The sequence below is a fragment of the Aedes albopictus genome, chromosome 2 (genome assembly GCF_035046485.1).
Source record: "Aedes albopictus strain Foshan chromosome 2, AalbF5, whole genome shotgun sequence".
Classification (NCBI taxonomy): Eukaryota; Metazoa; Arthropoda; class Insecta; order Diptera; family Culicidae; genus Aedes; species Aedes albopictus.
In genome coordinates, this window is record NC_085137.1 from 364,406,900 (window position 1) to 364,422,596 (window position 15,697).

Consider the following 15,697-nt stretch of genomic DNA (forward strand, 5'->3'; position numbering starts at 1 on the left):
AATGACGACAACTTGAACAACAACATTCTACCATACGATGCTACAACGATGATCAATGACCGCTCTCTTTGGTTCTACGATGACACGGACTAACGAACACAAAGAGTAACGACGACGATTAATGACTGCGTGGTTCGACGATGACCTAGGATGACGACGAAGACCTACACACAACGATGATCACAGCTATTCTTCAGCTTCTTCGTAACTAGTGTCCTTCCCAGCTATACTATTGCTTTAGACGACTGATAGTTTTACTTTTAGGCACTTTTATGCTGCTCATTGCCCGGGCGCAGATCACTGGCAGAAAATACCCCGAGACTCCGACCGGTTTCGTCTGCTACCTCGTACGAGCTGCTTCCCCGTTTCGCGATTACGGTGCATGGCATGTACAGAGGTCCATATTTAGCATTGTAATGCTCCACCGCGGAGGACTGCCTGAAGTTCCGTTTCAACACCTTCTGGCCAATCCGGTAAGCTGGAGCAAACCTCTTATGCCGCAAATTGTAAACTTTTCTGCATTTTTCATTGCTCTTTTCTAAGTTTTCTTTCACCTTTTCAAACAGTTTTCTTCCTACCTCTTTCCTGTACTCTTCTCTTGCCTCTATCGACAGCTCTCCTTCGTCTCTCTCACGTCTATGCTCATCTCCTTTCACTACCTTCTCATGTCCGTAGAGAATTCGGTATGGAGTGAACCCGGTAGAAGCATGAACGGTAGTGTTGATCAACTCTTCGATGTCTGCGACCCTGGTGTCCCAGACCCGCTGATCTGTTTGCATGTAAGTGCGCAAACACGCGTTGATGGTCCTGTTGGTCCGCTCCACAAGATTTGCTTGGCTGTGGTGCCTCGAATTGGGCCAATGGCGGATGCCTCTCACCTTCAGCAGAGATTGGAACTCTTTTCCGGTGAAGGTCGTGGCATTATCGCTAATGACCACTTCTGGAGTTCCGTATCGCCTAATCCAGACATCCTCGACTATCTTACACACCCCTTTGGCCTCGATCCTTTTCACAGGAACTAGGATGACCCATTTAGAAAAAATATCCATCAGGACTAGCAAATGGCAGTTCCCGTTCTTGCTTCTGGGGAGACTCTGTATGTAATCTAGAGCTAGTATCTGGAATGGCCGGTCCGTAAGCTTTTGCTTACCCATTTCCGGAGCTGAAGCTGCATTTGTTGGCTTGCATTGCTTGCACGTGGTACAAGCCTGCACGTGACGCTTGGTATCTACTGCCATTTTTGGCCAGTAGTACCTGATTTTGATTCGCTGCAAGGTCTTCTCGTATCCTGGGTGCAGGACGTCATCGTGTTCCTGTCGTAGCACAGACTCTCTCAGGTCTTCCGGCACGCATAGCTTCCATTCGAACCGATAGTCCAATACGTCCGATGCTACCGACACAAATTTAAACAGCTTCCGTTCTTCAATTTTAAAGTCTACATAGCATTCCGGATCCTGCTCGACCTTGCGAAACTGCTTTGCATACCAGTCATTATCCTTACTGACGTCTAGCACCTCTACCGACCTGGAAAGCGCGTCTGCAACTATGTTTTCTGACCCCTTTCTGTGCTGGACCACCATGTCGTATTGTTGCAATAGAATACTCCAGCGGCTCAGCTTTGACGAGGGCTTCCATTTTGTGTTCATAATGAACGAAAGCGCCGAAGAGTCTGTGATGAGCGTGAATCGGGTTCCCTCTACATAAGGCCGAAACCGTTCAATCGATTCCAACGCCGCCAGACCTTCTTTTTCAGCCGCTTTCCAAGCCCGTTGCGGCGTGGTAAGCTTCCGCGAATAATATGCAACGACGTGTTCTGCGCCTTCGACTTCCTGCGTCAAAATACCGGCAATCGCCAGGTCGCTGGCGTCGGTTTGAATCTTGAATGGCAAGTCAAATCGCGGGTTTGCCAAAACCGGTGCAGTTATCAGCTTTTCCTTCAAAATGTTGAACGCCTTTTCCGCTTCGGGATTCCAACGTACGACCTTCGGTTTTCCCTTCAGAAGATCCGTCAGGGGAGTGGTCACTTCGCTAAAACAGTCAATGAAGCGACGATAGTAATTAACCATCCCCAGAAACCTTCTGAGTGAGCGAATTGAGGATGGTCTCTCGAAGTTGACGATCGCTTCAACCTTATCGGGGTTCGGACGAACTCCGCTTTCCGAAAGAATGAATCCGAGGTAGGGCAACTCTGAGACGCAAAATTTGGATTTCTCCAAGTTAATCGACAAATTTGCCGCGTTCAGTCGCCTCGCTACCTCCTCCAAAGTCCGTACATGTTCGTCAAACGAGTTACTGGCAACAACAATATCGTCCAGGTATACGAAAACGTTGGGTTCCAGTTCCCCGTAACCCAGGACCTGGTCCATCAGCCTCGATAACGTTGCTGGGCTGTTGACCAGTCCGAACGGTAGCCGGGTAAACTGGAACAGTCCTCGCCCGAAAACCCTGAACGCCGTGTATTTCCTCGAGTCCTCATCCAAAGGGATTTGCCAAAAAGCTTTGGACAAATCGATGGTTGTCAGGTATTTCGACGAACCGAATCTGCCCAAGATCCTATCCTGATGCGGCAGTGGATACGCATCCCGTCGAGTCCTCTCGTTCAACTTTCTCGCATCCAGGCACATCCGAACCTTGATTTTCTGCTGTCCGTCTTCCTCGGTTTTCTTCATTACGGGGACGATCAATAAGGCCCAATCGCTGCTCGATCGCTCTACCACTCCTGATGCTATCCACTTGTCCAGCTCCTCGTTCACATTCCGTTGTACTTCCGGGGACCAAGGGTATGGGTTCAGACGTACAGGAGGCGCGTTCTGAAAACTCTCCTCGAATTCGATTTTGTGGCTGATTAACGATGTAGTTTCCAAGGGACCTTCAAAAGTTACTGGCAGGTTCACGTAGCCTTTAACTGCCAACTGATTTCCTCCCGCTGTTGTAACCTTCGTTTCGGTGCTGAAAACCTTCAACTTCAGCTTTCGAATCAAACTCTCACTACCGGTTCCTAGGATGGATACCTGCGCTCCGCTGTCCAATAATCCCACTAATCGCAAACCCAACACATCTACACCTGCAAATGGCCGATTATCTCCTTCTACCTCCACGAGCAACTCGCTAACATCCGAGCAATATGGAACGAATACTGTCGGAGGCTTTTTCAATGGGACTCGACGACCTCCTACGCCGATCCTTTCGGGTTTTTTGCACAATATGGGCAATTGTCCCTCCTATAATTGTGGAAGCCACAAATGGTACAAAAGACTTCCTTCGGAGCTAAACACGCTGAATGGTAGTGGAACTTTCCTCTGCAGTTAAAGCACGTTGTCCTATCCGGAACCTTGTACTCCGCGACTCGTTTTTCCAACGCCTGCCTGCTTGATTCCGGTTGACTTTCCTTACATTCTCCGTCGGCTGGAGCACTCTGCTTCCTCGATGGGAATGATCCTGGTTTATCCGGAGTTCGTTTCCAGCTCGGACGATTCTGCTCTCTACTACTTTGAGGTGGATCTGGTGCCTTCCAGGTTTTTCCACCGGACTGGTTCCTACTCTGGAACGGTTTCGCTGAAACTTCATGCACCTGAGCCGGTTTCTGCGTAGATTCCTGGTCTCTGCCCCTGTACATCCACATGTTGACCGCGTCCAGCTTCCTTCCCCACTGTCGAAGGGCTTTCAAGGTCCGGACTCCTTTCACAACCAACACGTTTTTGTAGTCGGACCGAAGGTTGCGGAAGACGATGTCGAACTGCCTTTCCTCCGACGGCGGAACAGCCATGTAGCGGAAGATTTCGACTACCGCATTGTAGTAGTCCTGGAACTTCTCAGCACGCCTTTGTCTCCGCTGCGCAGCCTGTTGCTCGTAGTGGAAGTCCATATCCGGAGGCTGAAACTCCAACTTCAATTCCGCAACAAGCTCGCCCCAGTTGCAGAAATCCCTGTTCCTTTTGCCGTCCATGTACCACGTCCTGGCATCTCCCGCAAACAGGTGAATGGCCTCGCTGAACAACATCCGTTTACTCAGGCCCTCCGCTTCCGCCATGAATTCCACCTCTTCGATGAACTTGTTCAGCTTCTTCCCATCGTCCTTCCCGTCGTATCGCAGTTTCCAGTCTGCTACTGACCGAGGTCTACGCCTGAGTCCTCGCGAGCTTCCTGACTCCGCTTCCGAAACACTTTCCTCTTCAAACTCGCTGTCGACAAACCTTTCCTTTCGAAGCTGCTTTTTCTCTTCCCTACTTCCCATTTTCTTGCCTAACTGGACAACGTGATGTACATCTTCGTGTGATTCGACAGACCCGGACGATTTTCTATCCCTTTCCTCGCTCATTCTGCTTAGTCGTTCCTCAATGTAGCTGTCCACATGATCTATCAACTTCTTAAGCATTTCTTCAGACTTCCCTACACTTTTCGCTTTACTAATCTTTTTCTTTGGGCTTATAGCTTTCGCTTTCGCCTTCTTGCCAATCTTCTTCTTTCTGCCTACTTTCTTTTTCCGTTTATCTTCGCGAGTACTTCCACTTGAATAGTCTTCCTCCTGCCAATCTACATCACCGGGGTCGTCATTTTCTTGGATACTAAGACCCATCAGATTCCTACTGATTCTGTCGTCTACAGTTTGACCTGCATCACGACTTTCGTTCCGTGAGGAACTCAACAGCCTCAAAACCTCGCCTTCTAACCCTTTCACATCTACCATATCCTTCAGCCTATCCAATCGGTAGTACAGGTGAATCAACCTGGTTTGCACTGCCGACATATCGGTTTTCTTCGTCCTACTGTTCTCAAGCTTATCGCGGATCTTGGTCAACTTCTCCTTTACCTGCATCAGCTCTTTCTTGCATCCTTCCTCAGAATCTATCACTTCCATTGAAAAATCACTAATTTCACGTTGCTCTTTCAGCTTGTGCCGCAATTTCCGTTTCTTCAGGTCACGCGATTCCCCGCTTGAGTATTCAACTCCGCGAATGACCAGTTCATACTCCAACTCGTCATCGAGCAGATGGTCAGTGTTCATCGAACGATATTGTAAAAGCAACGATTGGAAATCCATTTTAAAAAAGCAAATAAAATTCAAATTCAGTTACACTAACACAAGGAAAAAGTTCAAAGTTCAAAAATAAAAACGCAATAAAATATTTACAGAAAAATTCACTAACAACTTAAACTAGAAAATCAAACGAAAATAAATGTAGTAGATTTTGTGTTTTGTGTATTTTGATGTTCAATTCAGGACCTTTATCAATTCAGTTACTTATTCTAATCGTGTTATTTGTCGAAGTTCAATTTTTAGAAATTTTAACTAATTTTTCTTTGGCGCAAAAGCTTTAGCGCTCTTTTCCGACTCACCAAACTGGCCACTGTCTTTCAATTTAAAAAAAAGTTCCTAATATGTTTCGAGCGGTGTTGCAAAGTGCACGGATCCTACGCTAACCGACAGTTTGCGTACTCTCCTGCCGCCTGTTAAAAAATCTTCAGATTTTTAAATTCTACACGATCCTCCGATTACCTTTCGTGTGTTGTAGTTGGGCGCCAAGTGTTACCCGGACAAAACTCGCGGTAATACTACAGCAGCAAGTGACCCTTAGAGCTGTGTCTCAAGGTCGGCTTACTACTGGGCAATCGGAGGGGCTTCGCGACCAGCGTGCAGAGTACTGTCACCTTTCTTGGGTTAGGGGAAAACTATGTAAAATTTGAATGAAAACTAAAGATATTTATTGATGACTATTGATTGTATGGTGTGGGTGTAATTTATTAAGAGATCTATGATATTTGTGGGTATAGAGTGGGCTATTTATTGAATATTGGGGACGTACCGGTACTGCTACTGTTGGTGATGCTCTGCCTGGTGTCTTGGACGGTGGACGAGCGCTCGCCGATGCTGCTGCGGGCTGGACGGCCTTGTCCGCCGGCGGATTTACGGCTTGGGGTGGTGGAATGATGGTCGGAAAATGGCTGTTGGATCTGTAGTAGATCGGCTTGACGGAATGGTGCGATCTACGTGTCTCGCTGGCGTCTTCCCTCCTTGACGGACATCGACAGAGCCCAGGACAAGGCCGGATAGACTCTGCCGAGAGGGGTCCTCTTTTACGGTTAGGGCACCCTTATGGGTCCCGAGGAATCACTCCTTAACTATTATGGCCTCGCAAGACCAGAGCGGGTTTACTCGTTTGCGGTTAGGCGTAGTGGCCAGCAAGGGACCACTAGGCCGAGTCGTGTGCTTCACCAACCCCAAAGGTTGGCGTACAAAATGGCGGTGGTGTACCTTAAGGTACCACAAAAGGTCCTGTGAGGGCAATTGGGAGATAGTTTTAAAAAACCGTACTACACACAACTAGTCACTAGCTTTATGGTAGATTTTAGTTAGTTTTAAGGCCACTGTATTAGGGAAGCATACCTGAATTAACTTTTAGTGTACTCCCAACTGGTTTTGCCACTCACTACAATAACTACTGGGACACTTTTTAATTTTCTTCTAAATGATCCGAAGCACACGAACGCCAGAATTACATTGAGGGATGGCGGATTGGTTTTGCGCCTTAATCCTTACAATCCCTTCTATATGGAGACAACTATTGTTCCACCACCCCTTTTGTATAGGATCTTCGCCCGCCTTATCATGTTGTACCCACTATTATCCCAACATGTCTGCTCCTTGTACCCACTCTGTACCGTTGTAATGTTTTACATCATTTGAAATTGAAAATAACTAACCCTACTAACAAACATACAATTTTATTTCTATTTAATTTAATTAACCCTACTAACCCAACACCTACTAACCTAAGAGACGTGACAGTATCCAAATAAAATAGCACATATTAAAAATCTTCTAATTATGTAACACACGGTTACAAAGTCAAATTGAATTCTTTAGATCTCAATGATGAATGTTACCGAAGACTGCAACTCATTTCGACTCACGAGTCAAAAGTTATTAATCAATATGTATCCATTCATGCGTGACCAGCAGACCACAGCTCGACCGCCACGCTTGACACGCAATCATAGTATGCGTGTTAGCTTCTTGCACACCTTGCAGGACATCGTGTAAGAAGATTCGCATGCGAGTGAGAATTTGTTTAATATCTTTTTTGCCGATTGTCGAAATAAGTTCCGGTCTTCGGCAACATTCATCATTGAGATCTGAAGAATTCAATTTGGCTTTGACTCTATGACTTGACCCATGTGTGAATGCTCTACAACGTAAAGAACTTTTTTTTAAATTCTCCATAGCAATTCTCATACAAACCTATTTTGCTCTTGGGCCACCATTAAATCACCACCAAAATGGCTGAAAATTTGACAGGAGTCTAGCTTTGCACCAAGGATTGTAATGAACATATGGGAGCTTTGAATTTCCAACATGACTGAAATCTGAACTGCCCTACTGTGCATACAATACCTAGGTACGATATCTGGTTTGATTTTTTTAGTTTGAGTGCCTATAAACTGTGTCTCTGTCCATATTGCAAAAAAAAATAACAATTAGCTTCTATTTCGAAAAGTTATTTTTAAGTTAAGATCTGTTTTCCAAATTTTACACTAGACATAATTGATATTTCTTCAAGTTCAATGATAATGTGATCTAGTGCAATGAATTGTGTTTGTGTCTGGTTATGAACAAGAATGCAAGGTGATTTTTTGAAAAAATATGTACGACCCTTTTGGAAAATCTATCCCAATAAAAATCTGTATTCCATGCTAAACTTAATAACTCCGCTAGTCCAAAAATCTTTATTTAATACAAAGCGACAATCTGTGTAATACAGAAAGATCTATCTCTAGGCATCTCTGGATGTAACATTCACGGACATATTCCATAAAATGTTTCCAACTGAAACATACTCACCCAATCACTTGTCCCCTTTTCTTTTCAATACGGATACGAACCTGTGAATAAAAGAAAAAAAAATATATATATAAATATAATGTAATGAGCAATGTCACAATTAATACTAGTAATACTGTGCATGCACCGATCAAATGGTCAATGACAAAGCAGTGCAGTGCTGTCATGGTAAATAAGAGATGGTTACTTAGGCACCTTTGGGCGGTCCCAATATAGGTTCTTCATACTGCATGGAAATTTTATTGATTTATTTCTCACCAAATTCCTAAAAAAATCATTATGGGTCGGACTAGATTATGAAGCTTTCCAAACATATATCTGGCAAACGTTATACTGTACAAAGCTTAAATTTTGGCTGATATATACAATATTTCGATTTCCAGATACACTAAAACCTCTTTTTATGCATGTTATTTTTATGCACTTTTAATTTACAACTTTTTTTTATGCCCTGCATAAAAAGAGGGAAAGCTACTCAGAACTAATATTGTGCATAAGATTTAATAATGACGGGAACTATTGCAACGGCGGCCGAGGGGTGTTTACAGAGAAGAGCAAAGGAAGGTTACAGTGTGTGTTTCCGAAGGTCTCATGTGCGTTACAAAGGGTCCGAGTGGGTCTTAAGGGAGTTTCGGAGTCATTTCAGAGCATTTTAGGCTGGTTTCAGAGGCGTTATGGAGACGTTTCAGGGGTTTTGGTTTAAGAGGATATTTTAAGGAATTTCAGGAAGTTTCAGACCATATTCGGCATGATTCAGAGGCGTTACGGAAGCGTTACGTAGGAGTTTTCGCGATGTTCAGAGCCTCTCAGGTGCGTTACATGGGGTCCGAGGGGGTTTAACCCTTTGGAGCCGGAGGGGTCATATATGACCCCGGCGATAAAACCGAGCATAACAAACGTGTTCGACACCAGCGAGGTTGCGTCGACAGCGGCGAAAAAAAAATCGGCTCCAAAAGGTTAAGGGAGATTTTGAAGGCATTTCAGAACGTTTCAGAGCATTTTCTGCGGGATGAAGAGACATTACGAAAGCGTTAAGGAGGAGTTTTAGGGGGCTTGGAGCCTCTCAGGTGCGTTACATGGGATCCGAGGGGGATTTTGGAGGCATTTCATGACGTTTCAGAGCATTTTCGGGGGATTCAGAGGCGTTACGGAAGCGTTACGAAGGGGTTCTCAGGAGTTTCGAAGCCTCTCAGGTGCGAAACATGGGGTCCCCGGGGAGTATAAGGGGGATTTTTAAGGCATTTAAGAAAGTTTCTGAGCAGACTCTGAAATTCCGTAAAACGCCCCTCAAACTTCTTGCAACGCCCTTTAAAGACTCCTGAGATCCCTTGAATTGCCCCTAAAGTCCGTTGGAACACCCCTGAAACCCACTTAATGCTATTAAAATACCCGTAATTCCCCGTAGTTCCATAAAAACACCAAAAAATCTTGACAGGACACCCTTAAAAGGCTCCTCGAATCCCCCGAAAAAATCCCTTGAAACGCCCCTGAAGCCCCTTGGAACCCCCTTTTTGGGCTCTCAAGGAACTTTCTGGACTTAGCCCCACCTCAACTGCCCAGGAGCAAGACCTGTTCTCGCGAACTAGATTCTCTTATTAAAGCCCAAACTGAATTTATGCATAAATTTCCCTTATTTTAATTTATGCAGTCCCAGCGGCCGCGTAAATGAAAACCGCGCAAAAAAAGACCTGACTGTATATGTTTGAGAAGTTTTAGTATTCGACTCCGGATAATCGAGTCCAATCTGCAATTTATCCAGAGACTCAGGCAGAGATTTCTCTTGCGATTTTTGCGGCATTTTTTCGGAGTTGTGAATCTTTTTGCCTTTCTCGTACACTAACTGTACTGGAAAGGCTATATGTTCAGTCCAAAAATGACTTTTTGATAGAAGGCCCGGAGGGTCGAGTCACATATACCAATCAAATCAGCTCGACGAATTAAGGTGATGTCTGTGTGTGTGTATGTATGTGTGTGTGTGTGTGTATGTATGTGTGTGTGTATGTGTGTGTACAAAAAAACTCACATCACTTTTTGGCAGTAAACCTCAACCGATTTTAATGACCAACGGTTCATTCGACGCGGAATCTGGTCCCATTGTTTCCTATTGAAAATGGTTCGGATCGGTCCAGCCGTTCCGGAGTTATGGCCATTTAGGTGTTCCGGATCGGTACCCCAGGAAGGGGCCAGATATGAAAACGCTACAAACCCATTCATGCGACACATCAAACCACGGCACTTTCGAAAACATGATGAACGGTAAACAGGAAAATAGTCTCGGGCCATATCTGAACCGGTAGTGTTCCGGACCCGGTTCCGGGTGACCCGCCGGAAGTGGCCAAATATGAAAGTGAACCAAACCCTTCATGCGACACATCAAACAGCGGATTTTTCGATAACCTAATAAACAGTAGGCAGGAAAACATTCTCAGACCATATCTGCACCGGTAGTATTCCGGAACCGGTTCTGGGTGTTCCGCCGGAAGTGGCTAAATATGAAAGTGAACCATATCCATGCATGCGATACATCAAACAGCGGCTTTTTCGATAGCCTGATGAACAGTAGGCAGGAAAATATTCTCGGATCATATCTGAACCGGTAGTGTTCCGGAACCGGTTCCGGGTGATCCGCCGGATGTGGCCAAATATGAATGTGAACCAAAGCCATACATGCGACACATCAAACAGCGGATTTTTCGATAACCTGATAAACAGTAGGCAGGAAAACATTCTCAGACCATATCTGAACCGGTAGTATTCCGGAACCGGTTCTGGGTGTTCCGCCGGAACTGGCTAAATATGAAAGTGAACCAAACCCATGCATGCGATACATCAAACAGCGGCTTTTTCGATAGCCTGATGAACAGTAGGCAGGAAAATATTCTCGGATCATATCTGAACCAGTAGTGTTCCGGAACCGGTTCCGGGTGATCCGCCGGATGTGGCCAAAGATGAATGTGAACCAAAGCCATACATGCGATACAACAAACAGCGGCTTTTTCGATAGCCTGATGAACAGTGGGCAGGGAAACATTCTCAGACCATATCGGAACCGTTAGTGTTACTGAACCGGTTCCAGATGTCACGACGGAAGTAGCCAAGTATAAAAGTGAACCAACCCCTTACATGCGACGCATCAAATCGCAAGCTCTTCAGGCAACCTGATAAACGGTTAATAAAAGAGAATAGTTTCAGATCATATTTGGATCAACCGATAGAGTTCTGGAACCGGTTCCGGTGTCCCACTGGAAGTGGTAAAATGTAGTAGATATCAAAACCCATGCCTGCGGCACATTAAACAGCGGCTTTTTAAATAACGTGATGAACGATTAGTCAGAAAATAGGCTCAGACCACAACGAAGATCTTTATAAAGGCTACCGATAGTGTTCCAGGACCGATCTAGGGTGTCCAGCCGGAAGTAGCCAAATGCCAAAAAGAACCAAACCTATGCATGCGACACATCGAACCGCGATCTTTTTTTAAACCATGAGGAACGATTAGCAAGAAAATAGGCGCAGACCACAATAGAGGCTACCGATAGTGATGCAAAACCAGCATTGGGTGCTTCCTAGGGTGCTTCGCAGGAACTTCAAAAATGAACAAAGTCAATGCAAGCGATAAATATGTGTAAGAAAACAAAATCTTGACTGAACTAAGGCCACATACATACAGACGTCTTACTCTACTCACTCTCCATCGTCCTTGTTTTCAACGGTTGAAACAAATATGTATTAATCGTTGTTGCTTGTTTGACGTCTACTCACTACCAACATCAAACCGCAGTGAAACGCAACCTGATTAGCATTTGGCGATTATTTTTTTCGTAACGATGAATATAATAGCAATATGTTACGAATGATATGTCTGTTTGTCTGTACTAAAGCAATCTCATCAAATCACTGAGGTGTAAAAATATACAGTAGGATAGGTCAACGTTATATGAGAAAATTATCGCATTAACCCCGGAGAAAGTTTTTTCAATCCTCTTTTCCGTCTAAAACTACTGGGAATTTTTTTTATGGGATTTAGTATGGGCAATTTCACTTGCTTGCATTTTTTGTCAAATTTTACATGAATTTTGTAACCTATGATAATAAAATATAGCCTAAAGTGTGAAGAAAAAACTATGTCGAAGACCGTAAAGCAGGGCTGTCCAACATACGGCCCGCAGAATCGATGAATTAAACTTGGCGCAAGGATTGAAATATTTGAAGATATTTCATATTTAAATAAAATTTAATATTAAAAATAAACTCGAAATAGGTGTTTTGGAGGAGTGTTTTGTTAAAAATTTTCAAAGATTAAAAAAATTAAATACATAAATTTAAAAATTTTAAACTTGAAAGGTACAGCCAAATTTGAAGCAGAATTTCATAAAAATTTACTGAATTTCATTGTTTGCTGCAACCTGCAGTTCGGCAAAATTCAGAAAAAAAAGTATTCAGGATGATTTTTGCAAAACAATCAAGAATTCTTGCTCACATTTCATGACCCAAATGACGTCAGTGGTGTGATTTGCCGTCAGAACAAGTAATCGGATGTACAAAATTTCTCTGTTGCATTCGTGCTTTCGAAATCTGATGTCGAAATTTAATGTCTGGCCCGTCGACTGGTATGGAGTATCACTTGTGGCCCGCGGCCACGAAAGGTTGGGCAGGCCTGCCGTAAAATCATCTGTGATTGTGAAAGACGTTATATCCTAGCTTGTAATTATCGTCTTGATGTTGATCGGTCTTCAGTGATAGTGAAGGTGCTCAAGCAGTGAACTGAAAATTCTGATATTTTTCAGCCCAGTCTATACGTTTAACGTAACGTCGGAATATGTTCAATTAATAAATTTCCCAATTTTATTAAAATTATTGCTTTTCTAAATAAGGTATTCTCAGGATTCAGGAACAGTTCGCATTACGTCGACGGAAAGATCATGCTTCGGAATGATGGCCTTAGCACAGAAACTAGCTTAACAAACAATAGTAGAAGATTCCACAAACAGGACCGAATTCTAAACCGCCCGATAGGTAGGAGATTGTCCACATCACGACGGTTTCAAACCGAACGGACTCAATAAATACCAAAACTTCCGTATGACATTTTTAAGTTAGGCTAGGCCATCTTGACTAGGAAACCTTGACCGATTGAACCCTTGAAAAGGCGCCATACAGATCGAAACGTCGGAAAAAATCATAAACTAGTGTTTTCGATTCCCCCAAAAGGCTGAAGCCAACATTCTGAAGCAAAATCATCCCAGTTGTATCCCAACCAAGGAAAGATCATGAGTACATGTTCGACGAGAAAGGCACTATCACCACTAGGTGGATTAATCTGGGTTTTTTTAATACAGAATTTCCAGAAAATCTTGTTGAAATTTCTTCAAAAGTTTCTCCAGATACTCCACAGATTCCTCCTGGGATACCTTCACAAATTCCTTCAGGAACCAGTTGTTAAACTTTCTTGAGTTATTCTTTCAGGAAAAATTAAATATACTCTTTTAAAGTTTCCCCAGTTCTTTTTGGAATTTTCTTGAGATTTTCCCCCAGGGATTATTTCAAAAATTATGTCTAGGATTTATTCAGTCCTTCTTTCAGGGATTCACTTAGGTCATTTTTGGGACGTTGACAGGAATTTCTGCAAAGATTTTCTCAGGAACTTCTTCAAAAAAAAAAAAAAACGGGGATTGATTCCTTAGCATCACTAAACGACTTTTTCAAGACTTTTTTTTTTCAGGAATACCTGCAGAGAGTTCTCAAGTTCATCCAGGTATACTGGAACCTCAATTTATGCATGCATAAATTAAAAAAGGCATAACAAGCGTAAAATTTATGCATACATTAAGTTCGGGAGGGAGGAGGGAATCTTGTTCGCCAGATGAGGCCTTGCTTCTGGGCATTTGAGGCAGTGTTGCGAATACTCACTTGCAAGAGCGATACTCACTTGCTTCTATCTCAGTTCAGAAGCACGCTATCAAAAAATGATGTTTGAAGGGCTTTTAAATTGTAGTTTAATCTAAAAGTTTGCCGAATAAAGTAAAGGTCGCAAACGCATACCAAAGTTGTGAGAGAGCTGTGAGTACGAGGTGAGTAAAATTCGTGTAATTTATACTCACCTTGCGCTCACAGCTCTCTCACGGTTTTGGTATGCGTCTGCGACCTTTACTTTATTCGGCAAACTTTTAGATTAAACTACAATCTAAAAGTCCTTCAAATATCATTTTTTGATAGCATGCTTCTGGACTGAGATAGAAGCAAGTGAGTATAACTTTTCGCAAGTGAGTATTCGCAACACTGATTTGAGGTGGGGCTAAGGGGGTTTCCAGAAAGCTCCCAGGGAGCCCAAAAAAGGGGGTTCCAAGGGGTTGCTTCAGGAGTTTGAGGAGCTTTTTATGGGAGTTTTGTAATGATTTTTTGGCGTTTTACTGGCATTACGGGGAATTCAGCGGCATTTCAGTAGTATTGAGGGGGTTTCAGGGACGTTTCAAGGGGCTTTAAGGTAAATTCTAGGGATCTCAGGAGCCTTGAAAGGGCTTTTCATGGGGTTTGAGAGGCGTTTCAAGGTATTTCATAGTAATTTAAGAGATTTTCAGGGTGTTTCAGGAGCATCTTAAGAGCGTTCCTAGAGGTTTTCGGGGCGTTTGATACCATTTCAGGGGCATTTCAAGGGGTTTCTGGACCCTATTAAAGACGTCCAAAGGGGTTTCAGAGGCATTTCAAATTGAATATGGTAATTTTAATGCATTTCAATGCAATTACGGAGATTTCAGGGCGTTTCGAAGCATTTTAGGTCAGGGTCGTATAAGGTGTTTCAAGAACACCTTAAAATCAAAGGGTATTTCAGGGGCGTTTCAAAAAATATTGTGATGGGGTCTGTAAAAATCCTCTGAAACTTCCTAAATTGCCTCCAAGTCCCCCCTGAAACGCCATAGAACCCCATGTAATGCACCTGAGGCTCCGAAAGCCCTGGCACTGAGTAGCTTTCTCTATTTTTATGCAGGAAATAAAAAAAGGTGCATGAATCAAAAGTGCATAAAAAGAACATGCATAAAAAGAGGTTTTATGTATATTATCAGAGATTCCTTCAAAAAGTTACAATTTTTCGAGCATTTCTTCATTGATTCCTTCAAAAATTTATCCTGGATTTGTTTTATGCTGGATTTTCTCCTGAAATTCCTCCAAAATAACTTCAGAAATTGCTTCAGGATTTTTTGTCCACATATCATTTTAGAATTTGTACAAGAAAGTGTTCTAAGAATTCATCCAGAGGTATTTCCAGGACTTCTAAGTATTCCTTCGGAAAATTCTCCGGTAAAAATTCCTCTAGTATCATTGGCTGCAATTTGTTCACAGATACCTTCAGAAATTTCTCCAGGATGTTCTTTGGAAATCCCTTTAAAGTTTTACTCAAACTTCCATAGAATACCTACACAAATTCATCCTGAGATTTTTTATGAATTTCTCCAACAAAATTTCGTTGGAACCAAAAATTCCTTCTTGATGGAAGTTCTGGGAAAAAACTTCTGAAAAATCTGTGAGGCAAGCCCGTGCACAAGGGTGGCGTTTTGGGGGTTAAACCCCTCCCGTTGCCGATGTTATGTACACTAGGCGCCCGGTACTGCAAATTTTACACTCAAATGAAGAGTAATCTATTTTGTACAATAAAAGCCCAGGTTAATCATCATCAATAAAATCTGCTATTTACCAGACATTTGTGAATTCCGTTTTTCAGGGATGTCATTAACTCTAATGGCTAGTTTCCACCTCGTATGTACTGTGCAAAAAGATAGGACAAGTACTGGTCAAGTAATGATTCCGCTTCAAAATTACTTGTGCAGTTCGCAGATGGCAAGTAAGGAAAAAAGTGTAACA

The 15,697-nt window shown here is 43.2% G+C and overlaps 1 protein-coding gene across 1 annotated transcript in view; it reads right to left on the reverse strand.

The window, feature by feature from the left end:
• Positions 1 to 2,872: 2,872 nt before the first annotated feature.
• LOC134288341 (uncharacterized) overlaps positions 2,873 to 15,697 on the reverse strand; it is a 58,942-nt gene continuing 46,117 nt past the window's right edge. The window contains exons 2-3 of the mRNA XM_062852922.1: positions 6,386 to 7,881; positions 2,873 to 6,274 (exon numbers count right to left, since the gene is read on the reverse strand). Of these exons, the coding sequence (XP_062708906.1) occupies positions 3,173 to 5,041 (1,869 nt within the window). The 5' untranslated portion in view covers positions 5,042 to 6,274; positions 6,386 to 7,881 and the 3' untranslated portion in view covers positions 2,873 to 3,172. The remainder of the gene's footprint in view (positions 6,275 to 6,385; positions 7,882 to 15,697) is intronic.